Source organism: Phodopus roborovskii, unplaced genomic scaffold, assembly GCF_943737965.1.
Source record: "Phodopus roborovskii unplaced genomic scaffold, PHOROB, whole genome shotgun sequence".
Lineage (NCBI taxonomy): Eukaryota > Metazoa > Chordata > Mammalia > Rodentia > Cricetidae > Phodopus > Phodopus roborovskii.
This window is the reverse complement of record NW_026126407.1, coordinates 42,469,873-42,496,724: the sequence shown is the minus strand read 5'-3', so window position 1 is coordinate 42,496,724 and position 26,852 is coordinate 42,469,873. Positions and strand designations below refer to the sequence as shown.

The following is a 26,852-nucleotide window of genomic DNA, read 5'->3' as shown; positions in this document are numbered from 1 at the left end:
CTGGGACTTGAGCAGGATTTGAATTTCAGTGCTCTGTATTTTAGGACACCAGCAAAGAGCAGGCTGCTGTCCATCCTCTGTGAGAGGAGGAAACAGAGCTTCTTCTCTGGGGGAGGCCCTGAGGACAGGGCAGGCATTCCACAGGCTGTGGGGAGAAAGCATGCTCTCTGGCTTGCAGACTGACTTTCCTGGGGGATGTAACAGCCCACAGCTTTGCTGGCTTCCCTAGGATAGATTTGCAGATTCAGCTCTCTCTGCAGAAACCTCTCTGCTCTCAGGAGCAAAAGCAGTGATTATCAGCACTGGGGTCTTAGTGTTAACCAGATGGACTCGGTAGGACTTTGTTGGCTATGGGGGCCTTGCTTATAGTCAGTAGATGTTCACCAAACACCTCTTGTATGCAAGCTGCAGGTCAAAGCACTAGAGACTTGGGCAAGAAGGAAATGGACAAAATCCCATGCCTCATACCAGACAAAAAAGCAAAGATAGAGCAAGGCTACTGTCCCCTACTCTGGGAGCATGGCAGCGGGAGTGGGGGGGCAGGTGATCCCCAAAGCTCAATTCTTACATCTCCATTTCAATGGGATCTCCAGAAGCCACCTTCTAAGACAGGCTCATCTCAGCTGGGAAGAGTACAGAGTCCACTCTTTCTACAATAAAACTGCTGAGCTTCATTCCAGGGGAAGTCAGCATCTAGACCTTGTCACCTGCTGTTTTCCCACTGGCTGGATTTGGAAGAGGACTTGACCATAGCTGCAGAGCTCCTCTCTTCTCGTGGGCCTGACCTTAAGGGGAGTTAGTTATATTTTCTACACCGCTGGACTCCAATTTGCTAAGATATACTCTGACCCACAGAACTGAGGATGGCCAGACAGCGGGATACAAACCAAAGCACCAAGAAGATTCAAAGTGCAAATTGCACCCCTCAATTCTACTGTTTGAAATTAAGTCCCTGTCTAACACTTGCATCCTTCTTTATTCAGGAGAGGATGGAAGACATGGGTGTATTCTATTACTTCCCTGTCAGCATCTAGTTTCTTTTGCGTTTCTGAATGCCAGCCTTGATTTCTAAAGCTATTCTAGTTCAGTGAATGACCACAGCTCCCGCCCAGCTGATGATACCATGTGATACATGTGAACCGAGGCTCAGAGAAGTTGAGGAACCTGTCCAATGCTAACCAGGAAGTACGTGTCAGAGCTGGCATCCACACCACTGCCTTTCTGATGCTAAGGCTCAGGAACTTCCTGGTGAGCTACGTTTTCCACTGTGGAAGGCAGTGGAATCTGCCATTCCCTGTAAAGGTAGACCTTGCTGAGGACACTCTATTGGGACTCAATAGCTTGCAACTGGGGAAATCATAATTCCGAGGCTGCACTTCCTGGAACTTTCTGGGACTGAGGGAAAGCTCTCACTGAAGCACAGATCACCTGTATGTGTGTGTGTGCTGTGTGTGTTTCCATTTCTGTTATACTTCTGCAGTCAGTGTGTGGTATTCACCTGGACATGGTATCCCTAATAGGAAGTGTGGCTTATGTCTGAGTTTTAAAGTGGCAATCTTCTGACCATGTGTAACAAAAGCTAGAACACTACAAACAAACAAGAATGCCTCATCGTTTTAGGAAGCCTAAGGAAACCTTATCCATTTTAGTCTCCACAATGGGGGATTTGGATCTTGGGATCTACTCACATTCAGAAGCGTCCCACATTAAAAGAGAAAACCTGATCCAGTTTCACCATAATTCCCTAATGAGCACTTAAAAAATCGAGAATCACATGTTTGTTTTCATTCATCTGGGGACCTTAGCTAGCAACCTGCCTCCAATCAAGAGTTCATGTCTGTGAGACCCCTGCACCTGAACTTTGGAATTGAACTCTAACTGAGGGCTAATTTAGGAGGACCTTCTTGACTCCAACTTTTGCTTCTCACTCAGGAGGCACAACAATTGCTGTGCTCTTTGGCTGGTGATCAAGTCCCAGCACCTCGAAGGATGTGGAGCTGCTTAGAAGTCAGAAACTTTGAGAGCTTTGCCTCAAAGTGGGGGAAGTCAGGACCCTGGCGAGCAATTCTGCAATGCCGCAAAACTCCAGCAGGTGGCGAAAGCAGCCTTTGCATTCTCCCCAACCCACTGGCATAAAAACAGGAAGAAAACATTGTTGATTTAATCGTGATCAACAATGAAGTCTTCTTTCTCTTGTCCCTCCTACCCCCATCTCTCTGTGGCGACCCTTCCCTAACTTACTAAAATTTTCAGCTAGCAGCAGCAGAGAGACAGGAACCAAGCCAGGGTTCCTAACGCATGATGCTGGCTCCCTGCTGTGGAGAGAGCCCAGAGGCTGGTAAATTCCATTCAGTCTCCAGCAAGTCAATGGGGACTCAGGCTTAGCAGCCTCCTCCAGCCAGCAACTCTGCAGGTTAAAGCCTGCAGCAGCAGACTTGCTTGACCAAAGCTGCTTCAGGAGCTAGGGAAAACAGTTTTTTCTTCCTTCCTTCCTTTCTTTCTTTCTTTCTTTCTTTCTTTCTCTTCTTCTTCTCCCCCCCCCCCCAAACAAACGGCAGAACTATTAAGTATGAGATAATTGTTAGGGGAAATATGACCAGCTCTCACATCTTTTAATATACCTAGCACTTTATCTGTATTGATCTGCTTCTGCTAAGGAGGAAATTCAGAGTTTATCTACCTGTCTGTGCAATCAAGTGTGTTGCTGGACCTATTGTTAAATCACAGGAGCCCCGCTGGGACCCTGCCTCTTACTTTCTAATTTCCGCACCCATGGCAAACATGAATAATCAGTGGGGTTAATCAGCACTTTATCTCCCAGGTGCTGTGCGTGTCCAATATCCTGAAGTTTGAACGGCAAGCAGACAACAGGAATTCCCAGTGCTTGCAGGGAAGATGCTCAATATCAGAGGCCTGATAGAGCAAATCATTTAGGAGTCAGGAGAAGGGACTCGAATTTCCTGAGGCTATAAGAAATCATTAAAGTTAGGGAGATGTGACTAGGCAATTTTAAAAGCAATGTGAATGGTCCATCCGGATGCCAGCTAGAGTAGGGGGAGGGCTCTAGAGAGATTGGTCAAAAGCGTACTACTCACTCATAGAAAGTCGTCCATCCAGTTTCATCACTCTTGGTGGCTAGGAGTCCAGTGTTCCCATCATAGGTCATGAGGCCAAGCTCCAGGTTCTGTGTGGACACGGCTTTGAGGCCTCCATTGGTGCTCACGGTAAGGGTGATGATCTGGTTATCCGGCATGAGCAGGTGGCGGGGCATGCCACTGCTGTCCCGGCGGATCTTTAGGGAATTTCCGTTGTTGTCAATCAACTCGGTGACGTCATTGTCAGCACTGTATGTGAAATTGTACAAGTACTCCCCCGTCACCAGGCTCACAGTGTACTGGTGGATACCATCGGCATTGAACACGTACAATTCCTGCTCTCCCGGAGATGCAGCCTCATACTGGTTGAATGCATTAAGAACCGGTTTGTTTTTGCTGACCGCCCTAATCCGAATATTCCCAAGGTCCGCGATGTAGATGGTGCCATCTGGAGCCACAGCTAAAGAGGATGGGGAGTTCAAGATGGCGTCTGTGGCGTAAGCATCATCTCCCGAATAGCAGATGCAATTGACGTCATTTTTGCAGTCGCAGTCAGAAGCTGCCCCGGCTAAGAGGCAGATCTCCCCGTTGGTGGTGACCTGGCGTAGGCGGTTGATCTTTTTCTCGTCTGTCTCAGTGATGTAGAGCACTCCGGTGTGAGAAATGGCGATGGCACTGGCTGACTCCAGAGCAGAGTGGATGGCAAGTTTACTTAGTGAGTAGTCAATGCCGGGAACCTGGCAGTGCATGGGCCGTCCTGCGATGATGCTGACCTGGTGATTCTCGGTGATTCGAAGGATGACGTTGTTCTCCAGAACGTATAGGGAATTGTCCATGGGGTTAACGGCAAGGTCTGTCGGCCACTCCAGACGAACCTGTACATGACACGACATTTCAAGGACAGCCTCTAATATACGATTTTATGCATTTGGAGAAAAGACAGCTTTAAAAAATATTTTTTGAAAATTTTATATGTGTTAATGCTTTCCCTGAATATATGTCAACACCATATATATCTGCCTGACCAGAAGAGGGTGAGGGCATTGGATCCCCTGCAACTGGAGTTATGGATGGTTGTAAGCCACCACTTACTTGGGTGCTGGGACTCAAACCCAAGTCTTCTGTGAGAGCAAGTACCTTTAACTGCTGAGGCATCTCCCCAGCACCAGCTTAGCCTTTAATTAGCACACTTACTGAAACATACTTACAGATCATCATTGAACTATTTGCCTGAGCTGGCTGTTTATGACATAGAAGAGCAGAGCATGTGACAAATTCTTATTTCAATTTCGTCTGCCCTGACTTGAGTCTGCCAGCTTGACCCACAACACTTTCCCAGCCTCAGATGACTAGCCAGGGATACAGTCATCAAATGAGGCAGTACAGGTAGATAAATTCGTAAGGGACCAAGGCCATTCAGCCCATACTTAGCTCCCCAAGCCATGGGTCAGAGAAGCTATGTTCATCTAGAGGAGACACATTTGTCTAAATTGTGTAAAAGCAGCCACATGGCTTGGAAAGTGGCCCTAGCCCAGGAACAGACAAAGAACAGGCTGGCTAACAAACTACAACTTGAGTGTTTGAAAAAAGAAGCGAACAAAGCCAACTCAAATATATTCTTCCTCTGTGGAGTTTGAAATAAAAATCTCAGTAGCAAGTTGTCAGTTTGTTGGGGAATTTGAGCTCAAATGTATGAGGTTGACCAAAGGTTGAAAGACTCTTACAGGCAGGGTGAACATGCATGCCGGCTTTTTTGAACAAACACTGCACAATTTGAGGAGCCTGTGGTCCCTTCCTCTGTAAGAGACCTGATGAGACATGCTCTTGTGAGGATAATTGAGGAGGGCTTCACTCTAGTAACTACTACACAAAGTGAGGGTTTATATAGTGAAGATGCAATCACTCCAGATTAACAGGGAAGCTCTGATTGACATGTAACACTAAACCATACAGTCTCAAATCTTTGAAAATGATGGAGACGAGAGATAATTATACAGCAGCCCCTACCCTATAATCTGCCTCTGCTGGAGTGTACCACCAGCTCTGCTTCTCAGAGTAAGAGTTGCTCTCTCTGTTCTCTCTTTCTCTCTCTTTCTCTCTTTCTCTCTCTCTCTCATCTATCTCTTTTTAATTGCCTCTCCTCTCTTTCTTTTCCCCCTTCTCATTTCTATCCTGCATTTTTTCAACTTGATGTCTATGTCACCTGATTTCTCTTCAAACTAACTAAGATCAGTGTCCATAGCTCATATAAGAACACCTGGCAACTACAGGATATAAGACCTCGGTTAAGGATGAGAAATAAAGAGTCCCACCTGGGCCACATCCATGCTGGAGTCACAGCTCAGTGGCCGGACAGCTGTAAGGTCATTGGACCCCAACAAGGTGGAGATGATTCCATTTTGGTCTACCTTCCGGATCATGGTGGCATCAACAAAGTACATAAGTCCATTCTTGTCCACTGCAATACCTGGGCAGAGAAACATTTATTTATATATTTATTTATTGACAGAAGATGGTTTGTGGAGGAGATGGGAGATGCCCTACTCTGGGCATGATGTGCTTGGACCAGGGGCCTTCCTGGGATAGGTGAACCTCCTCAGAACAGTAGCTGTCAGTCCTTTAAAGGCAAACATTTCTCAAGGGCACTGTGCTGGAATGTGCAGGATTCTCAGGGTGCTAGCTGTATTCCCTTCACCAGTGACATCACCTTGAGCTGCAGAGGAACCAGGGTTACAAGTGAAGGTTGGAACACCTCTGACTCTGCTCTCTACAGAAAACAAGTTATTACCAACCTCCATTACTTTAAAAACAATTGGTAGTATATTATTCAAATACCCTTCACAACTAATCGTGACAACGAGGCTGAGAGACATCGGTGCTTTCAGCTACAAACTCCCAATTCAAAATGTATCCTCCAGGAAGAATTCCCAATTAAGCCTTGACTCCAATCAGCACTCCAGTGCCCCCAGGGGACACAGAGCCTTAGCATTTCCCTGTCACAGCAGGACTGATAAGACACAGACTGCAACTTCTATTTCTTTTGCGTTTTCGTTTCAGTGCCCAAGTACAAGGCTTGGCATCCTTAATCCATGCTGCAGGCTGCTTGCACAGTAGCTAAAAATGCTAACAAGAATTAGGCCCCGATATGATTGCTCTTTAACCCCAAGCATCTTTAGTCCTTTCAAATAGACGCTTACTGATTTCAAGAACTCCCCAGGACAGGAATCATGGAAGTAATACACATCCTTTCTTATTTTATTATTTATCTAATTTTAGTGTGTTTGTTTGTATATGCATGGATGCATTTTGAGATAGTGTCTCTCACTGGACCTGGAACCTGCCGATCTGATGTAATCAGGGATTCCCCTGTTTCTATACCTCTCCAGGGTAGGGATTATAGGTGTGTACCACTACAACTACTGATTTTTCTTTTCTTTTCTTTTCTTTTTTTTACGTAAATGCCACATGTCCTTATGCTTGAGCCACAGATACTTTACTAAGTAAGACATCTATCCAGCCCTCTCCAAATTCTCCTTCTTTTTTTTAATCTCTGAAGCTCAAGGACAATTTAATTAGAGTTTAAAAGAAAAATACCCAAGGCAGGCAAGTTGTACATCTCGGCAGTTGCCTGGAGGAGGAAGATGGAAAAGGACAAGAAGAAGCCATGCTATTTAAGTTCAGCCAGCATGGAGGCTAACTATATGGGAGAAGCAGACACATGGCAGGGAGGGGGCTTTAGAGAAAAAGTGAAAAGGCCCAAAGTATCAGATGGCCACTTAGGCTTGGGCCAGCTTCTGGAAGAAAAAGACAGAAGCCAAGAAAAGGGAGGCTTTCTGAGTCAGAGCTTAGAAAGGCAAGCTGACTCGACAGAGCCTCATGCAGTGACTGTACCAGGGGCTGGACCAGGAGGTGGGAATTCTGGGAAAGGAAAGTACACTATCTCATTAAAGGGCTAATGTATTCCTCCTGTCCCTTTAGTGTGGCTTACGGTAAGCCCACTTTTCTGAGGGAGAGTCCCTTGGCTAGGAGATTTGTTAGACCAACTGGATTAATTTAAGGAAGAGGACAAGGGCAGTGGTTCTCAACCTATGGGTCATGTCCTTTCACAGGGGTCAACTAAGACCGTCATTAAACATAAATATTTACATTATAATTCATAAGAGTAGCAACATTGTAGTTATGCAGTAGCAAGGAAAATAATTTTGTGGTTGGGGTCACCACAACATGAGGAACTGTATTGAAGAGCAGCAGCATTAGGAAGGTAGAGAACCACTGATCTAGAGGTAGATTGCTGTTTTTGTTTTTTTTGTTTTTTTGTTTTTTTTTTTTTGACTAAGAGGAAAATGCTTTGCCTCCCACTGAGAACTACCACCACTCCAATTCTTAACTGCTACAGTTTTCTTGGGTATTCACAACATGATACCTTAGACTTTGGATACACTATAGTCTAACATCAAATTTTGGCATAGTGGAAACTTCTAGTGGCCTCTGTTGTGTCTCCCTATGGCTGACTCTCTGACTGATGGAACTAACACTGTCTTCTGGTTCTCTGTGATGGGTAGCAGGCAGAGGTCTCCAGGTACAGATTACCATTTTTCCATAAGTAGTATATGTAGGAGGTAAAGTTTACTTTAAAAAAAAATTAGCTTGAAATCACCCACATAGACCAGGAGCCTTGCAATAAATGATCTTAGGAAAAATGGTATCTTATAGACTACAAGGATTCACTCAGTTTTCAGCAGGCTCCATGTGAGGTACAAGGGTCCCATTCTTCGTTCTTTACCTCGAGGGCTCATCAGTGTTGCGTCCACGGCCTTCCCTCCATCCCCACAGCGGGCTTCATCAAAGGGCAGACACTGTTCACCAGTCCCGGCCACAACCTCTGAATTCCCAGCCAGGTCTTTGGCTCCACTCAGAGACTTGACTCGGTAGATTCGCCGACTGTTGGTGTCAGAAACATAGAGCGAGCCAGTCACAGGGTCCACAGCCAAGTAGTACTTGTGTCCTGGGCTGTTGCTTTAGGAGAAACACAGAGAGAAAAGAAGAAGGGACTATGCAGCTGGCCTCTTGGGTCAGAGGTGACAAAAATCCTAGCGAGCCTCCTACCATTTCTAGTGGCTTTTTATTTTAGTGAATTAGTGACACCCTGAGTTACATTTCAACACATCGTGGCTCCCAGGTAATCATGATTAGGTTTAAGTTTCTCAATCTGTTTCGGGATTTGAAAATTCATTTAACTGACACAAAAACCCCATTCCAGTCCTGTTTTGGTGAGCAAGGATAGTCACTCAGTGCTAGCTTCATATATTTCCCATGGGCTTCACATGTTTTCTCACGGGACTTAAGAACCCAATCCCCCTGTGATAACATTCTCTATTTCATCTCTGCCTCCATAAAACCTCCAAGGTCATGAACACTGGAGCATTCTGGAGTTTTCTAAGCTTGTGATGACCAGTTCCCCAGAGCCATTGCCAATCCTTGGCCTAAGAGCTGATTGCCCCCCAGTGTCTATGCAAATTAAATTGGCATTTACTGCAAAGTGTAGTTAGCTTGCCATCATGTCCAACACTTGCACTTGATCCTGTCCAAACCATAGGCCAGCGTCTGAATTACCAAGGAGGAGATGCAACTTTCAAGTGCTGGATTAATACCATGGCACGAGTCCTGAGCCTCCCCTGATTGTTAATGTGTGTGAAGTAGATGGGGAGGATAGGGACCCCAGGGGTCTGCATGTTTCCTCTGCTATGCCTTTCAGTGTCCTTTGTGGGGCTGAACCGAATGGAGCACGACTCAGAGAACTGTTCAGGATTAAGACACAGGAAATGCAAAGCCAGCTGGGGACCTCAGGTGACTCTTTTGGCAACAGTGAGCATTGGTTTTCTTATTTGGGAAACAGCAAATCTGATCTTTTGCTAATGGTTCTTCTGGCTCAAAAGTCTACAACTCTCCCATTGGATCTGTTCTTCATGGTGGCTGGGACCACAATGAGTCCTCATACCACTCAAATGCTGATTATTCAAAGCCCTCCTCTACTGGGGGTAGTGGTGGGTGCTGCTTTCTGGCCCAGTGCATGGGTTCTGTGCACCTAGAATGAGTGCAGGCCTTTTTGTCCTAATATTTTTAGATTATGTTCTGGAATGATGGGGGGAGAGGGGTTGGAAAAGGTGAGTGTGAGGTGAGCATGATGCCAGTCGGTGTCAGCTGTATTTGTCCTGTGGACATTAGCTGGTAAATTACTAATTAAAACACTATCATTTGGGTTCTTGCCTGATTTAAAAAAAAGAGTTGGGAAGCTATTTTTAGGAACTATTTGTGCGTTGAGGCCATCTTTAATTCCTGCTTCTCTTCGGTTGCTATTAAGACTGATAATTAAACTGGAAGTCAAGGTCTTTAGAAAGAGTGGGCTACTTTGGGTTCTTTTCTTTTCTTTCCCTCTCCCTTTGTTTTTTGCCCTCCTCACTTTTTGGCTGAGTCATTAGAGAATATCCATATATGCAAAACAAATTAGGGCAGAAAGGGAAAAATCCATGCCATTTTTTAATTAGATGCTGCACCTTTTCACTAAATGAACAGTAGCTGGCATGATCCTTAGGAAGATCAAGGCATTGCACATCTGTGCCTATGTATGAGCAAGATAATTAATTCTGGACTTTCTAGGGAACCTGATCTGAAGAGGTTTTTCCAAATCTCTGGCATAGGAGCTGACAGGTAGAGTTAGCTGTTGCTTGGGGAGACCAGTCTTCCAGTAGCCCAACCTCTTCCTAAACATGATTCTCAGAGAGCAGTTCAGGGACAATGGAAAGCCATGCTCCATATTGGTGGCCGTGGTGAGGAGCAAACATGGTCGGTTTGTGGGTTTCCAGGAAGGGGGAGTCTTTGGGAAACATCTCTATTCTTGGAAAAAAAAATGGATGCACTGGGGTATCTATAACCAGCCAATTTTGGGGTTTTCAAGATTATAAAGGCAGAACTTTTTTTTTTCTTTCCCTAAAAATGGCTATTCCTTAGAGAATGATGATAGCAGGTAATTTGAGTCTATTTTTTTTTTTTTTTGTGTCCCATTCTGACCTATTGTCACAAAGGGTTTCATGGCTGGTGTTTCATGGAGTGGAGACAGCATTCATTCCATGAATAAGCTGCCCTTCCCCATCTCCCCAAAAGTAAGCGCCTCTTTTCTATCAGAATGCTCATGCTGCATCCATTACACTTCAGTGCTCACATACATACACATACATACTTGTTGTGTGTTCAATGTGAGAATTCTATCAATATGATTTCAAATAACCTTGGATCATCATGGTGTCAGAGACCCCTTAGACAAAAAATATGTGGTCTACCCCTTTCAAACTACTCAAGGGTGATTTAACATCATATAATTTTCAATGTATCTAACTGTTGGATTTATTCTGACCAGCAGATTGGCAATTAACGTGTGTGTGTGCGTGTGTGTGTGTGTGTGTGTGTGTGTGTGTGTGTGTGTCTAGTGTTTAAATGGCCACATATCTAGGGAAAAATCATTAATGAGTTGAAAATGAGTTTTTGACCCGTTTCCAGTTCATTAAAGCTTTTGTGAACCCAGTCCAGCATTTACAAAAGCCCGAAGTTTGCCTCAACTGTTTAGCCCAATTATGGACCACACTGAGCATCCGGGACAGAGGTTCACTGAGGGTTCATTATCTTGCTCTTGAATCTCCCAGAAATTCTAATTACTGTCAGCTTATTTGGTTGCTTTTTGACTGCATTTCATAATTGCAAAAGCTTATCATATCCACAACACACAATTAGCACATAAAAAAGTTACTGCATTTGGTACATAAAAATATACAACATTACACAGAAGCACAAAACAAGAAAGTGAACACAAGGAACAAACGAACCATAGCAAATTATATGGGAAAGAGCTCTTCATCTTACCTATGTTTAAACTCTTTATTTCTTTATAGAAAGAAAACAGAAGGAAAAAAGAACAAACAGTTAGCTGAGGAATTGATGATAGTGCAAACATAACATTTTTTGTTTGTTTGTTTCTTGTATAACAGAACCCTCCCCCCAAAGCAATCTTTTTCATTTTTTTTCCTTTTCTAACTGACAGTTCCTGGCTCAATTACTTGGGAAGAATCCCTAAATTTAGAGTCCTCCTGGCCACTGGGAAATGTGCACAAGAATGCGTGGATTCTCTGACAGGCAAGGTGGCTGTCATGGAACACAGGTGGCAACAGGTGAGACAGGACTTCTGGCTGATGTAGTGATGGCAGATGGGTTGCATCTCAGGGGCAATACCTGTTGACTAGTAATGGCTCCTGTGAGTATGGTGGTAGAAGGCTTCTGAAGCCAAATTCAAGCTCAGCTATCAAGAACTCTGATTGATTTGTAATGTCTGTTCTAGGTGTGGAAGGAACATAGTTACCCTTGTGATACTGATTGCTACCGATGTATTAAGAGTAGGGACAGGACCACCCAAAAGGCAGAACCCGGGCTCATACCAACTGTAATATGGCCAAAGCTTTTGACTCCCCAAACCAATTTCTGGCCCTGCATGCTTACCCCCGTTCCCCCATCACTTGCATGACCAGCATACCCTCACAACCTGTATTCATTCTTTCTCACCGCAGCAGCCAAATAAATACTATGCCCATTCATAAAATTTACAGGGAATACTATCCTCTTGTAATCAGAGCCAGAGGTTCCAGTTAGCACACTACTTAGGCGAGTTAGACAAAGAAAAAAAGGTTTGTAGCTTTCTTCTCAAAGAACAAAAAGACATTTCAACTCCAGCAGGAAAGTGGCTAAAATATAGCATTAAGGAAGAAGAGATGTAAGTGCTCCACATAAGGAAATCCAGTCCCAATTCCTGAGGCTTCTAGGTCCAGGTGGTAGGAACCCTAGATTCACTTTCCTTCCAGCTGAGACAAGAGGCTAGGGGACAGGACAAAGAGGGTAAATGCCTTGATTCTGAGGTGCAGCTCAGGTCTCTGTTGGGGGCCATCATTAGAGTGAGGTTTACACAGAGATTTCATTTTTATATTTTAGTCTAACATGTTAGTTTTTGCAAAAAAAAAAAAAAAGTTAATTAAATGATGCTGATAACTCCTGAGCTCTGACTGACATACTGCAATTTAAGATTCAGTCGGTAAAGCCTGGTGTGTCAGGGTGGCAGCCGGGAATTCTCGCGTCTATTTTATATTGCTTAATGAAAGTGAAACGCTATCTGCCACCAGTGGTAGACACATTTGCCTCTTAATTATTGCAATATCAATTTCATTTTTTTCTAAACTCAAGATTTTGTGAGAAGACTGGATGGGATTTGGGTCTGCAGCTCTGACCTACTTCTTTTCTAAGAACATCTGCTTTAAGTTGATTACCACATCAGTGTTAGGAGGAGAGGACAGGAGGGGAGGGGGACCCAGGCACAGGAAGGTGTGAAGTTTGATAGATCATGTGGATATGAGCTTTGGATAAAGGCTGAGGTCACGGTTCTTCCAGTCCAGGGCAGAAAACAAGCCAAAATAACATCATCCCTTAGTCAGTAGTTGTAAAGGAGTACAGAGGGCCTACTTATGATGGACAGGCTTAGGCTTTCACACACCCTCAACAACACAGACCTTTGGGCACACCCTTTGAGGGAAAAGTGATGCCTCCTATTTAAGGCACTGAGACTGATTAGCATTTTACACCACAGAATCTAGGAGTCTCTGCAAAGGGTTCAGGGACTCTCCTGGGCTCCCCAGCCTATCTCCCAGAGCTGTCATCACCCTGGCATGTGGTTTATGTGCATGTGCTGGTCTTTTCCACATCTTTGAGAGCAGGATGAGACTTACATATCTCTGCATTGCTGATACTTCAGAGAGAGGAAGGGCTGGGAGCATGGAATGAGGTTCCTTCCCTCTATGTTCTGTCCAGAAGTTTGAAGCTGTGGACATTTGGGAGCACTGTGTACCTTTTCATTCTTGCGCCTTTTGTGTCCTCTCTTTTCCCTTTCAAGTAGAGTGGAGTTGGGCTGTGCATAGTTTTATTGTTGCTGTTCTAAGTACAGATACATTAATTTGGGATACATTTAGTTGAGTTCTAGAGGGATGTGGTTAGGTGGTTACAGTACCTTCAGCATCTAGCTAAATTATTGCCAGCCATTCTGTCGTAAGAATGGCTTTTGGGAATGCTTCTGTCCTACCTTGTTGATTCATGTAGCATCTTTGTAGGGCATATGAGAGCCACTGCGGAATTCATCCTTCATGGTTATATGTACGTCGGTGACAAAGTGATTAATGAACATCAGTTCAAAGAACATTACAAGAAAATGTGAAATGCCCAGAAATATTGCAAAGGAAACCTGATAGAGGTTTCTCTAAATTTTATACTTCTTACAACTTCATGCTATCAACAACTAATTGTGAACATGGCAGCAAGTTTTTTTTACTTTATCAATAATCATTTATATGGGAGGAAAGACTTGACATGTCTGTTCATTCTATAGATAACAAAATCAGAAAATAATTGTCACATAAGAAAATATCAAAGAGCTGGGTGTGGTGGCACGTGGGAGGTGGAGACAGAAAGATCAGTAGTTCATAGGCCATTCTTGACTAAAGAGCAGCAAATTCGAGGCCAGCCAGGGCTATGAGGCCCTGTTTCAAAACTCCCCAAGCAACAACAAAAATCCCAAGACAAAACAAATGAAAACAACAAAATTATCTGAAGATAATCAAAGGGGTATGGAAAAAAAATCAAGTATCACAAAGTGGAATAGGAGTCATTTAATACAAAGTATCAGGCCATTTGTGCTTGGTGATGCCTGGGAGTCCTATGGCTTTTAAGAGACTTGTTATTTTGTTTTCTGTTTTTCATCTTAAATAATTTCATTTCATTTTTTATTTCCTCTCATCTAAGTACTAACTAGACCTGACCTTCCTTAGCCTCCAAGTCCAGAAGAGATTCAGATGGTCAGGGTAGGATAAGGGGAGGATCTCTTTCCCTTAATTACAATCATCATCATCATCATCATCATCATCATCATCATTGTCTGTGTCCGGGTATGCTGTGTGTCTGGGCATGAGTACAGACATGCACACGCTGCAGAATGTTTCTGTGGAGTCAAAGGACAGCTTTTGGAGTTGATTCTATCTTTCCACTCTGAGTTCTGGGGAATGAACTCAGGTCATTGGCCCTTCTACCTACTTAGGCACTTATAATTGGCTTATCTTCTTTTTAAGAGGGACTTTCTAAAATTGCATTCGCTTTCAGCCCTATGAGCTTAGATCTGTCCTTGGTCAAAGGGCTCTGAAAACAGAGCCAAGGGGGTGCCGACATTGTTTGGAGACATAGTGGTTACTATTATTCTGGGTTGGGGGCTTTGTTTGCTTCCCTTTCCTGATGCTTCACAGATGACAAGAGGGAAGCTGGCACCCTCTCCAACTGCAGTCACACTGTGCACCCTCAGGCTCAGTGGGGGGGGTGGCCCCTTGTTTAACAAGCAGGTCAAGCTTGTCTTTTGGGATTCTTTGGACTTCCAGCATCTGTTGCTTTTGTCCTCCTGCCCAGCCTCCCACTTTGTCCACATCTCTGCCTCCTCCAGCACTAACACATCTACACTGGACAGTTCCCTTCCCTGAAGATCTGCCATAGTGCAATTCTGCCATGGGGCCACCTGAAAGACAGGAAGGATGTCTGCTTGGAAGGTGGTCTCTTCAGAACAAAAGCACGTGTAACCTCATCACTTTGATTTGGAAAATGGAAAAGAATTTCAAACCTTAGAGGATGTATGTGAGTCTTACGTCTATCAAAAGGGGCCACACCAATAGACATTAGAGAGATACTTCCCCAGCCCTGATTGCCATCCTGTGGGGTGTACTTCTTAAGATGTCTTCAAATTGGGGAGCAAAGGATTTATCCTTGGGAGAAATTCACCCTAAGATGTTAGTGACTGATCAATTTACCCTGCACCAGAGCATCTAGGTTTTCCATGGACCAGGTGGAGAGGGTGATAATGACAGGGAGGAAAAGCATCTCCTAAAGGTTGGGTATTAGGTTTCTCAGGGAAGTGGGTGTTGAGAATGAATTAAACCAGAGCACACAAGTGATAACCATTGCACTCTTTCCAGCATCAGAAGTTACTAGAGTGTGGGACCTCCGACCGGAATGCCTTGTATTGGCAAAAATGGAGGAAAGCTTAGTGAGGGCCGTGGTAAGACTTCAATAGTGTCTTGATTGGGAGGTGGGGCACTGGGGTGGGTGAGCAAGGTAGGGATGGGTGCTGACTCCAAAATGGAATCGCTCAGCTGCCAAGCCACAATGGAGAAAAGACACAGGCAAGACAGGTCTCCCCCTCCTCCCTCCCCTCTCCACGGGTGACTGTTTTGAAGAGAGGGGATTGACAGCCCTTTGTTTTCAGGCATGTAGTGGGAAGAAAAGAAGAATCAAGTCAGTGTTCTTGTAAAAGCTTAACTTCTAATCTGCTCTGGGTTCCTGGCTGATGAAAGCAAGAACAAGTTTGAAGACAGTTTAAAAAAAAAAAAAAAAAAAAAAAAAAAAAAAAAAAAAAAAAATCACAGCTATGGAGGGAAATTGGGAATGATGGGCTGCAAGCTGCCCTCAGTGCTACCACATAGGTAGGCATGGTATGTTTTCCTTTGATTGGGCCATTGGCTTTTACCACTAGTATTGTGATCTCTACAGGTCTAACAAGAGGGGAAGGACTTGTTTTTTAATTCACGTACTCATCTTGAGTACGTAGGACTTATTGGACACTGCTCTAGACCTGGTAGAAATGATCAAGGTGTCTACCGTATAGAAGTACACACACCCACACCTAAAGAGCCACACAGAGATAACTGGACAAGGTAGGAAATAGCGCTGACTCCAATGGAAAACCAGAATGTTACACTCTCAGAGGAGGGGAAGAGACTTCAAGGAAGAGGGAAACTTCAGAACAGAACTAACGGACTGGAAGTGGTTGCCTAGGTCGAATGGATATGTCGAGTTGAGCAAGCAGCATGAACTAAGATTTGGGGGTGGGAAAGTACCAGGTCAGTACTGATTTGGCTTTGAGCAAGTAGAGCCCTAACAGAGGAGGAAGTCCATACATGGAAGATTGATGGGGAGGGCCCAGCCCTTTATAGGTGGTGCCACCCCTGGACTGGTGGTCTTGGGTTCTATGAGAAAGCAGGCTGAGAAAGTCAAGGGGAGCAAGCTAGTAAGCAGCACCCCTCCATGGCCTCTGCATCACCTCCTGCCCCCAGGTTCCTGCCCTGTTTGAGTTCCTGTCCTGACTTCCTTTAATGACGGACAGTGCTGTGGAAGTAGAAGCCAACTAAACCCCATCCTCTCCAAGTTGCTTTTGGCTCATGGTGTTTCATCACAGCAATAGAGAGCCTAACTAAGACAAACAACAACAGTAATAACAACAACAACAAACCAGTCTCAGGAAGGAGACTTCCCTGGGGGAGATCTGGAGCGAGCTGTTGAGTGTCAGTTTGTGGTCCCTTCACTGAGCCCCCTGCTTGCTATCTCCTCTCTCTGCTCATCCACTGCATACTCCAGCCTCTCCTTGTACTTCATGGCCTTGCACTCTGTTTCTGTAATGGCTTCTTGGGCTTGTCGGCTCAGCTTGAAACACATTTTCTTCTCCAGGTGCCCACCTCAACCCTCTGCAGGGTGTTTCCTGAGCCCACATTTCATCTCTCCCGTCCTCACAGAGGTACATGTGTGCCTAACACTAATCCTCAGTGGACATCCTACGGAGGAGGGGGCTGCAGTTATCTCTCGGTGGAACTGCTGGGTCTCCCCCCACCCACCCCCTACATGTTTTATGCCTTACAGTGCCTGGCAGAGTTTTGACTCCTAAGAATATTTAGTGATAGTTGTTGGTGGCCAGGTCTTTCCCAGCAGGGGCTATGAGGATACTGATTGCCAACTTGATTGGACTGAGAAGTACCTAAGAGATTAGTGAAGCGCTCCTCTCAGTGTGTCATATAGGTGTTTCCAGAGATGATTAGGTCATGAGGACTCTGACCTAATGCTTAATTCATTGATGAATTAAAAAAAAAATAAGCCAAACAACAAAAACAAAACCAAACCAGACTAGACTACAGGGAGGTGGTGGCAATGTGGGAGGTGTGGCCTGGATCCAGGATACTGGGTCATGTGCTTGAAGGATGTCTTGCCCACCCCTCTTGCTGTGGTTCTGCCTGGCTTCCTGTCTGCCTTGGTGTGAACTGCTCTGCCATACCTTTCCTGCCAAGGGACACGAAGTGCCCTGAAACCTTGATCCAAAGTCCTTCCCATTAAGTTGTTCTGTCAGGTCTTTTGCTCACAGGGATGCAAATTTAATGGACATAGACATTCAGTGCAAGTATGACCTGTGGCTTGTGCATCTTTCATATGGTAGCTGAGGGTGCTTCCAAAGCATCCCAGTTATATGGTGGCTCAGGCCTAAATACTAGGGCTCCCTGTCTCTCTCCTCCTCCCCTCTTTCCTTCTCCATCTCTTTCCTCCATCAAGGCCCCTCTTCATCCCTTAAATATCACCCATCCAGGTTTAACTGGAAGATACATCTCCACTGGAACATTTCCACATCTTGTCAGCACTACCAAATTACCATGACCCAAATCCTGGACCACTGACACAGCTACTCTATGAGTTATTTTTCTTGCCTCCATCCCCTGCCCCCACCTTCCTACAGTCCATTTCCCACATGCTAGCCAGAGCCATCTTTTAAAAAGGCCACTCAGAGCATACATCAACTACATCCATCCTCTACTTCAACATCCAATGGTTGCCCATTGCAAATGAAATGCAGTATTCGTTCGTCTGCATGCAAGCAGACACTTGTCAATCCAAAGCACAGGTCCCTCCTTACCTCTCTGGGTTCCAGTGAAGATGCTTTTCTGAGCTCACCAGCCCCCAGTTCCATTGACTTCCCATGGGTTCCTCCAGTTAGCCAGATTACTGGCTGGAAATAGATCTTTCGCATACTTTTTCTGTGCCTGGAATGCTTTCCCCCAGATGTCCTATGGCTGATGTCATCATTCAGTGCCCAGCTCAAACACTATCAGTAGGAGAGGTTTCTCTGACTATTTTGTGCTTTGTAGCCCTCTTGTTCCCTCTGTTTACCATGCTCCCCATGCCTTGCTCTGTTAGATTTTCCTTAAAGTATTCATGTCTATTTGAGTTTTTTTTTTTTTTCATTTTTCACCTGAAATAATTGGAGGTTCCCTATTGGTTCACAAACATGACATGGGGGCCTAGTGTACATTTACCAGGTATTTGTTGGATATTTTCCTCCCCTTCCTTTACCCACATCTTTCTCCCTCTCTCTCTATATCATCCTCTGGTTGAGGATTTGGAATCAACTTTCCTTGGAAAATATTTAGGGGTCTCTGTGTTCCCAACACAGAGGAATCTGGTCTTCAGACTTAGTAGCAAACAATGGCCAGGAGGAATCTTCCAGGATGGTTAGAAATAACCTAGTTAGGCCAGATGCCACTGTGCTATATTGTATCCTAGTAAGTACAAAAAGATCCAGAGGGTTTACTAGGGGCAACACCCACAGGTGCTCAGCAAGACCTTCTGAATTAGGAACTGAACAAGGTGGTCCTCACACTTTGATGTGTGTTGGACGCTGCTACTGAGCTTAAAAAAAAAAAATAAATAAAGGACACTTGGTTCCTTCTAGGTTGGGGACTCCTTTGTTTCTCTTGAATTGAATTGCTGACAATTATATCTAATATGTGGATGGTATTTTATAGATAATCAAAACATTCCCAGCTCTGAGAACCCCAAACCCAGCCATCTTCCACCCAGAGAAAACTGTGAGCAAGGGAGATCTAGAGAGCAGAAGTTTTCTTGTGTGGCCATTTACCGTAACTCCAAGATACTGGTCACATTTCGAGAGGGGAAGATGCGCCGGATGTAATTGAAGTCACCGACGAAGAGGCTCCCATCAATCCCCACAGCCAGGGCCACTGGGGCCAACAGTTTGTTGCCTTCAGCAAGGCCATTGCAGCTGGGACAGGAGATGCTCCTGCGGCGACCATTGCCCATTATGCTTGTGATGATGGCGGGCTGCTGGGTCAGGAACTGGTTCTCCCCTGTGCCTTTGTGTAGTATCCCTGGGGGAGGGAGGCAGAGTGGAAGGGGTCACACAACCCTGTGTGGAGGATACTTGGATTGACTACTGAATGGGTGGGAAGTGATAGGAAGAGAAGAAAAAAAATGGGGAAACCTCTTCTTTGGGGGGAGTTTTCCCATTTCCTCCTGATGCAGAAAGAGTAGCAATGGGAAGCTCACTCCCAAAGCTATGATGTGGGTAGGGTACTGTCTTAAGGGATAACAAAAGAAGAGTAATGAGGTACAATAAGGCTGATATATTGGGATTAACTTTTAAAGTGAAAAAAATTGAGAAAAATCTATGAACGGGGGTGGGGTGGGGTGGGGGGGTTGGTTAGAAAAAATGCCCAAGGAAAGGGCTACCACTTAAATGTCAGCATTAGCGATACTAAACCAATGAATCAATTTATTCATGAATGTTTTATTGTGCCAGGGATGGAACCCAGGACTCCATGCATGTTAGGCAAGCACTGCCCACTAAACAGCATCCCTAGTACCTAACGTACCGCTTTTCACGTTGAGGATGTGGTGCTTGTCCAGGGACCAGCCACCAAGGTTGGAAGGGTCCAGCTCGAATCCCTGAAGCAGGGCTGTCCTTTTCTCCCACAGGATGAGGCTGGGGCAGGTCTCATATTCAAACCCAACAGACACTGTAAGACAAAGGGTTTGGGACAAAGTGGGAGAGAAGAGGTGACTGAGTCCTCCTGAGCTCTTTAGCAAGAATGAGAACCCCACATTAGCAGTGACACCTGTTCCCTAAACTTCAAGAGGTGGCTGACAGCTTTGGTCCTGGGATTCCATCCCATGAAATCCAGATTTTTGAGTTGAATTCAACTTTGAAACTTTATGCAGTGATCATAGGAAGGCATTTTCTGATAAACCCGTTGACTCCCAAAATGACCCCAGAGACACAGAAGGAGGAGTAGAGTCATTTCAAAACCTAATACTGAACAAGTCTTCTTAGATGTGGATGGGAGGATTGGAGTGTGTGGGGGGGTGCAGTTTCTGTGGGCCTGCTGTTCCTGGAATGTTCATGTCATGTCATGAAAGGACTTAGAAAGCAACTAAGCCCCTTGATAAGGATGTTTGTGGGTAACAGCTTGTGTAAGGAAAAGGTCCTTAGTACTGCTGGGCTGCTGACCTTCAATCAACATATAGACCGAAAATGTTTAGGAAAATAGACTGCATCTGGACTGAACATATACAAGAATTTTTCGTGTTCTCATTCCCTAAATGATACACAATACAAAACTTATCCAGAGTGGATTTAAAGAATATGGAAGGATGTATACAGATTATAAACAAAATGCTATGCCATCCCATGCAAGGAACCTGAACATCTACAGAGACTGGTATCCAAGGGGGGTTGTGGAAACAATCCCCCTTGGATACCAAGGGATGACTGAAACCAGAATTCTAGAAAGTACCAGGAAAGCCTGTTAATTACAATTGTGTCAGACCCTAAAACCTTTGTAAAAATCTTGTATTTGTCACACGGAAGAGGGGAAGGAAGAGAGAAAGGCATATCAACTTTGTGCCTTGCCTCATGTATTTTTCCATTTGTACATGTGTTAAGCAACGAAGTCTCAGTTTCTTAGAGAGATGTGGTGGGAGAGCTGAGACCAAATGCTGAGATGCCATAGATCTTTAATTGGAAGGCTACTCTGAAAATCAGAGGCATTGTTATATGGCATTCCTAGTACATTACACTCTTAAGTATGTGTGTCACCAATGGGGATTTTCTGCAGCTTTTGAAAAATCCTGAGATATGCAAATGTTGATATGAATGAAGGATACATTTTTTTTAAATCTCAAAACAACAACAAACAAAGCCATACATGCATATCCATGCACTTCAAAGCTTCTCCTTTCAAACTGCCAATTGTCCATCCCCGACAGTAGTCAGAGATTGCGCAGTCTACCTTGTGGCCTTGCTACACTGTTTCTCACTGCAAAGTATCAGGGCTTGCTTAAGACATGGAAAGCAAGAAATGAACACATTGAGACCAGGCCTCATAAAGATGCTAGACAGCAAATAAAGAAGGAATTGCCATCTATGAGGGTCATGTCAAAGGATTTGGGAGTCAGCCTGAAAAGACTCCTAATGACCACACACAGGACTTTTTGACCATTAACAAGCATAATAACTTCAATGAGTTGAAATATATGAGATGTATTTCAGTGTATGAGTTCATAGTGGTATTTAAGAAAACATTCATTTGCTACCCTTGGAGGATAAGCCAACTCATTATACTGAAAACCAGTAAATAAGGGAAAGAATCACGAATTTGTCCTTTCTAGTATGAACTGGAGCTCAAATAGCCCAGTAGTTAATGAGAAGCCACCTCTGTATGAAAGTATTCCAGCTAAGTGACAGACTTAAAATGCCATTCTGTAATCCTTGGTGACCTCAAATATATAAATACTGTGCAACCACAACACTAAAAATTTAAGAGACACCCAGCCTCACCAGGTTCCTCCTGGTAGAACAGCACAGTGACCTTTAGGTTGTCCTGCCCAACCAAACCTGGGCCAGAGGAAGACCCAAGATCCTACTTTCCAACTTCAGAGGGTTAAACAGCCACTGGTACAGATCTGACTAGCAATTGTATGGGTAAACAACCCAAATTCTTCAATGATTAAATTACAAGATAAAAGCGAGAGACACAGGGAAGTCAGATTAACTTAAAGAGGGTATAGAAAATGAGATTAAAATTAATTTTATATTAAAAAGTTTATTAGTTTTTGTCTGTAACTGAGTTTGTGTGTGCATGTTTTATGCTACAGTGTTCATTCAGAGGGCAGAAGACAACTGGTGGGAGCTGGTTCTTTCCTTCCACCTTGTAGTTTCCAGGGCTTAAACTCAGGGGCCCTTATTGATGACCCATTTCGCTGGCCCCAATTAAAAATTTCTTTTTGCAAAAATTTAAGAGAAAGCAATCATCATTTTGATATTGTTTCAAGCAACTGAAGTATTAATATTTTATGATATTAAGGAGACAATTGAAATTTCTTTCTCATTTCTTCCTTCTTTCCTTCTTGTTTTTTTTTTTTTTTATATTTGTCTTTCTTTTGAAACAGGGACTTGCCCAGTGTTGCTCAGATTAGCCTCAAACTAGTGATCTTCCTGTCCTAGACAGCTAAGTGTTGGGTACTATCAACTATGGAAATAACCAACAGTGGTGGGTTGTTTGGCGGTACTAAGAAACTGCGGTTTTGTGATAATTATATTGTTGGTATAGTTTCTAATTGTTTTTAGACACACACATTGACATATTCCTGATAAAATGATGTTATTTCTGGAACCTTAGAAAGATATATGATGCAGGGGAATGGATTTGAGTCTGGGGAAACAGAATTCAGCATGAGCTAGCAGAAGCTAGAGAGAACAAGAGTGGAGTTTCATGTTCTCCTTTGAGGTATTGGCTAATGATTCAAAGCTGGCTAAAACAGATATGATACTTGTTAGTAGCCAATGTTTTAGATTAAATGCACTAGGTACTCCAGTGACTCCACTGCTTGTAGATATCACTGGTTGATGAAGCTGACTACTGGGGCATATCTTGAGTACTTGTAACCTGCTGGTTGTATTGTCTTTGGAAACTTTAGTAGCCCCCCCTCCCCCACCCCAGAGCTATACCATGAGGTTTGTGATAAGGTCTATGTGGGCTATCACATGGTTACTGAAGGATCTGTCATTGTCTTCTCTGCACAAAGTGACTGCCTGATAAATACTGCCACTCCCAGTGAACATCTCTGAGTTTGTGGCTTCTTCCTTTGGTCATGTTCACAGTCCTTGAGAATCACAAGTATGAGGATAGATAGAACACAAGATACCAGATCCAAATCACCAGTCAGCTTTGTTCAAGCAGGGAGAAGCTAGGCAGATGCCAATGTACAGCTCTAATTTTTGTAACCCAAGGACCTTTTTGTGGTCCATCATTCCTGAGGGTAAGAGCTCAAAGGCAAACTTGGAAACAAATAGTGTGGTCCTCAGATCCCCTCAAGCCCCAATTGCTTATTCTCAAGATACATTCAGTACCATTTGCAAGCTTGCTGCCTGTATCATGAACCAGCCCTTACCTACCTCTTGATATTGGTCTGCTTTGATCACCACATCCTAGCCATTGTCTCCCCCAACCATTCTCTCTGTCTGGAGTACCCCTTTTCTGAATCTCACATGGTTCCTGTTGGTCACTCAAGTCTTCAATTAAATACAACTTAAAATGAGGGGCTTCCCTGATTGTCTATCCGTGGCTGCCCCTCCACTCAGTATGTGCTATTTATTTTTATTTTCTTTATTACCAGCACTCAGCATGACTTCATGTTTCCTTATCCAGTCGGTCTTTCTTATCATGGTCCTCCACTGGAATGCAATCCCTCTGGAAGAGAGACCTTGTCTGTCTTTTTGACCACTGCGTCTTTATTGACTAGAAGAGTACTTGGAATATGTAGAAATACAACCAAAGCCATGAATGAAAAGTAGTTGAGACCAATACATACCAACAGCATCGGATAGCCCATATACCCTTTGGCCATAAGCATCAGTCTTGTCCCAGATGAATGTGTAGGCCAGGTTGGGAGAAGCCTGGAATGACTTCTGGAAGAGATGCCCCTCTACAGCAACCATCAAGTGAACCCTGATGAGGTTCAAGGGCACCGTGGACTGGGTCATGGTGATCTTCAGCAGTGACTTGTATCCCGCAGTTCTGGAGCTGAGATAACGGAGCTTCACATTGGAACCTGGGAGCTCAATTTCTTCGTGAAGAACCTGAAGGGGAAACACATGGTTGGTCTCCTACATCAAACACACCCTAGCAGGTGAGCTGTTTCCAAACCAGTGCTGCTGTGAGCTGCCTCCTTCGCTGAGCCACCACACCTTATGTGGGTGCATGAAACACTTCTCATGGCTGAGAGAGAAGAAAAGAAAACCAATCCAAACTTCATCCTATGTCATGGAGTAAAGGGACTGAGGTTAAGATGTTTGGATTAATAATTAATCTTGGTCACTGTTGCATTTCTCTAAAAGAAAAAAAAAAAACAAAAAACAAAAAACACCCCATACTGTTGGCAAAGATGTAAATAAGAACAGCAGGCTTTATTGCTAGCTGCATGCAAGGAGGCCACAAGAGGCTGTAATTATATGAACCTGCAACTTTCACTGACAATCGGTATAAAGCAACAGGGAGGCAGTAATGTAATATGCCCTCTGTTGTAACACCGATGTAGATCATTAAAGCGCCTCTTATCATGTATCTCTGTGACTAACAGGAATAAAAAGCAATTTGTAGGTGGGTTGCACATATGCATGTTGTTTTTATCTTATTAAAAGCTCTCGGGGCTGCCAAAGTCTTGGGCGACTATCTGTAAGCATTTGGAATGTCCAGGACAGATTCAAACTGTCACTTATAGTGGCTATGAATTCTATATTTTGTTTCTCCCTTTTAATATTAGTTACTGGTACACCTGGGGAGACAAAGATGGTGGAAGAACGTTAGCCAGTCGGGCTTGGTTTGGGAAGTATGAGGGCATTTCTCACGCTCTGGCACCTCCCTACCTGGGTCTCAGGCACAATGGGGTTCGCTGCAGGGGATGCGCTGAAGAAGGTGGACAGAGGGGAGGAGATGATGATCGGATCAGGTCGGACAAAGCCACTGAGGTCACAGCTGGGGATGGAGTTCTCCTCGGTCTTCATTACCAGGGTGTCCATAGCATAGAAGCTATTCCACGGCAGCCACACTGTGCGTTCCTGGCTCATGAAAGGGGCCCGTTCAAAGTGCAGAGTCAAGGCGGCACCCCCATTGGCAATCAGGTCAAACCTGGAGAGGGGCCAATAGGGCGATTAAGACTCACCTTCAGCCTCCTTGCTTAAGAGCTGTGGGAGGGACAGAGCTTGGTAGATAGATGGGCTAGGCTGCAACTTACTAGTGATGTGGTTCTAGGCAAGTTCCCAGCCCATTTTGAGCCAATCAGATATACCCATCATTCACCTATCAAATGGGAATGATGGGATTGACCGGATCAGTGTAACAGAGAATGAAATATGCTGATGAGTTCAGGGTAGAGGTAAGCTAACACCAGCCCTGTTTTGGGAATGGTGATTATGTGTGACTGGCGCACATTTGCTTATATGCCCTCCATGGCTATGTTCCTGCCACACGGACAGAGCTGAGTCATGACCACAGTAGCCAGGCAGGCAGCAGAGCCTAAGTGATTCAGTATCTGGTACTTTGCAGAAAATGCTACCTGATCCTGGAATAAAGCATTCGGTAGTAAGGGTGAAAGGCATGTTCATCAGCATCAACTTCTGAAAACAATACTGTTCCCAGCTGTTCCTGTTGGCATAAAAGAATGAACTTGAAGCCAGGTGGTGGTGGTGTACACCTTTAATCCCAGCACTCTGGAGGCAGAGGCAGGTGGGTCTCTGTGAGTTTGAGGCCAGCTAAAAAGTGACTTCCAGAACAGCTCGGGCTATTACAGAGAAACCCTGTCTTGAAAACCCAAAACCAAATCAAACCAAGCAAAACAAAAGAGAATCAACCTGAAAGTTTGTGGTCCATAACACATTCTCTAAGGCTATGTAATTTCCAGGGTTATTACAGGAGCACCTTGACACTGTTATGGCCTCGCAGCCTGTGAAAGCTGAAGAGCTCAGATGGAGGAGGCTGGAAAGATGATGTGGGAGGTGTATTTGAGCTGTAATTAGTCAAGAAGTGTCTGAGAGGGATGGGAGAGGAGAAGGAAGGGATAGACAAGGACTAAGAGACCCAGGAACGAATGTGTATGTTGTCTAATAGGATCTTTAATGAACTGGTTCAACTATGTTAACAACACTTTAAGAATTCTGGTTCACACCTGTAATTCTAGCACCAGGGAGACACAAATAGCAGGACTGTTACAAGTTCAAGGCTAGCTTTGGCCATTCAGCAGAACACTGCTCAAAAACAAAAAACACACAAAAATAAAACATTGGATCTCCAGTACCATAAAAGCCCACATCCAAAACAAGCAAGCAAACAGATAGATGTTCCTCGAAAATAAAAGCAAAAATTGGGAGGAGAGGAGGGAGGGGGACTGAGATTGGAATGTAGAAAATAAACAAGAAAAAATAAAATAAAAGCAAACATTAAGGAAGAGGGCCGGTTTCACGCTAGGTGGTATATACATGATTAATCCTCACCCTAACATAATCATTGCAAATTTGGGGCCAGACTGTGCTGTATATTAGGAGCATTAAAAAACAAACAAACAAACAAACAAACAAAAAACGGCTGGTCTCTAAGGGTGAAAAGGGCCAAAGGCCCTCTGCCTAGGGCACATTTTCTATCCTAGTGCTTCCAAAGAATTTGGCCACAAAGTACATGTGTGAGATGCTGCAGATCTAATGAATGCAGATGGCCCCGAACTGATAATTATTTGACCTACCAGTTAGCAATTTTTCAATGGCATGAAAACAGGACACATTCAGCAGTCAGTGGCTTTTGAATTGTGATCATTTCCCGGACAGTACCACACCCTCTTACAATTCAAGGCAGCAGCAGTGAGCCCCAATTCCCAGTGGACCATGCCACTGCTTGGGTCATGCTAAAGAGTTCTGTGTTGCTCAGCTTGGGTGTTTGGGTGTTTCCCACGTGGGTTTATTGGGATGGCAAGGGT

The 26,852-nt window shown here is 44.3% G+C and overlaps 1 protein-coding gene across 13 annotated transcripts in view; it reads right to left on the bottom strand.

Moving 5' to 3' along the window:
- Tenm2 (teneurin transmembrane protein 2) overlaps nt 1-26,852 on the bottom strand; it is a 922,050-nt gene that overhangs the window by 34,529 nt on the left and 860,669 nt on the right. For 9 of the 13 annotated variants that reach the window (XM_051180940.1, XM_051180944.1, XM_051180949.1 and 6 more), the window contains 8 exons: nt 24,754-25,015; nt 23,700-23,967; nt 19,703-19,846; nt 18,949-19,198; nt 11,010-11,030; nt 7,879-8,111; nt 5,408-5,562; nt 3,096-3,970 (listed from right to left, as the gene is read on the bottom strand). In XM_051180940.1, the coding sequence (XP_051036897.1) occupies nt 3,096-3,970; nt 5,408-5,562; nt 7,879-8,111; nt 11,010-11,030; nt 18,949-19,198; nt 19,703-19,846; nt 23,700-23,967; nt 24,754-25,015 (2,208 nt within the window). The remainder of the gene's footprint in view (nt 1-3,095; nt 3,971-5,407; nt 5,563-7,878; nt 8,112-11,009; nt 11,031-18,948; nt 19,199-19,702; nt 19,847-23,699; nt 23,968-24,753; nt 25,016-26,852) is intronic. The other 4 variants (XM_051180943.1, XM_051180947.1, XM_051180941.1 and 1 more) reach the window with 3 other exon arrangements.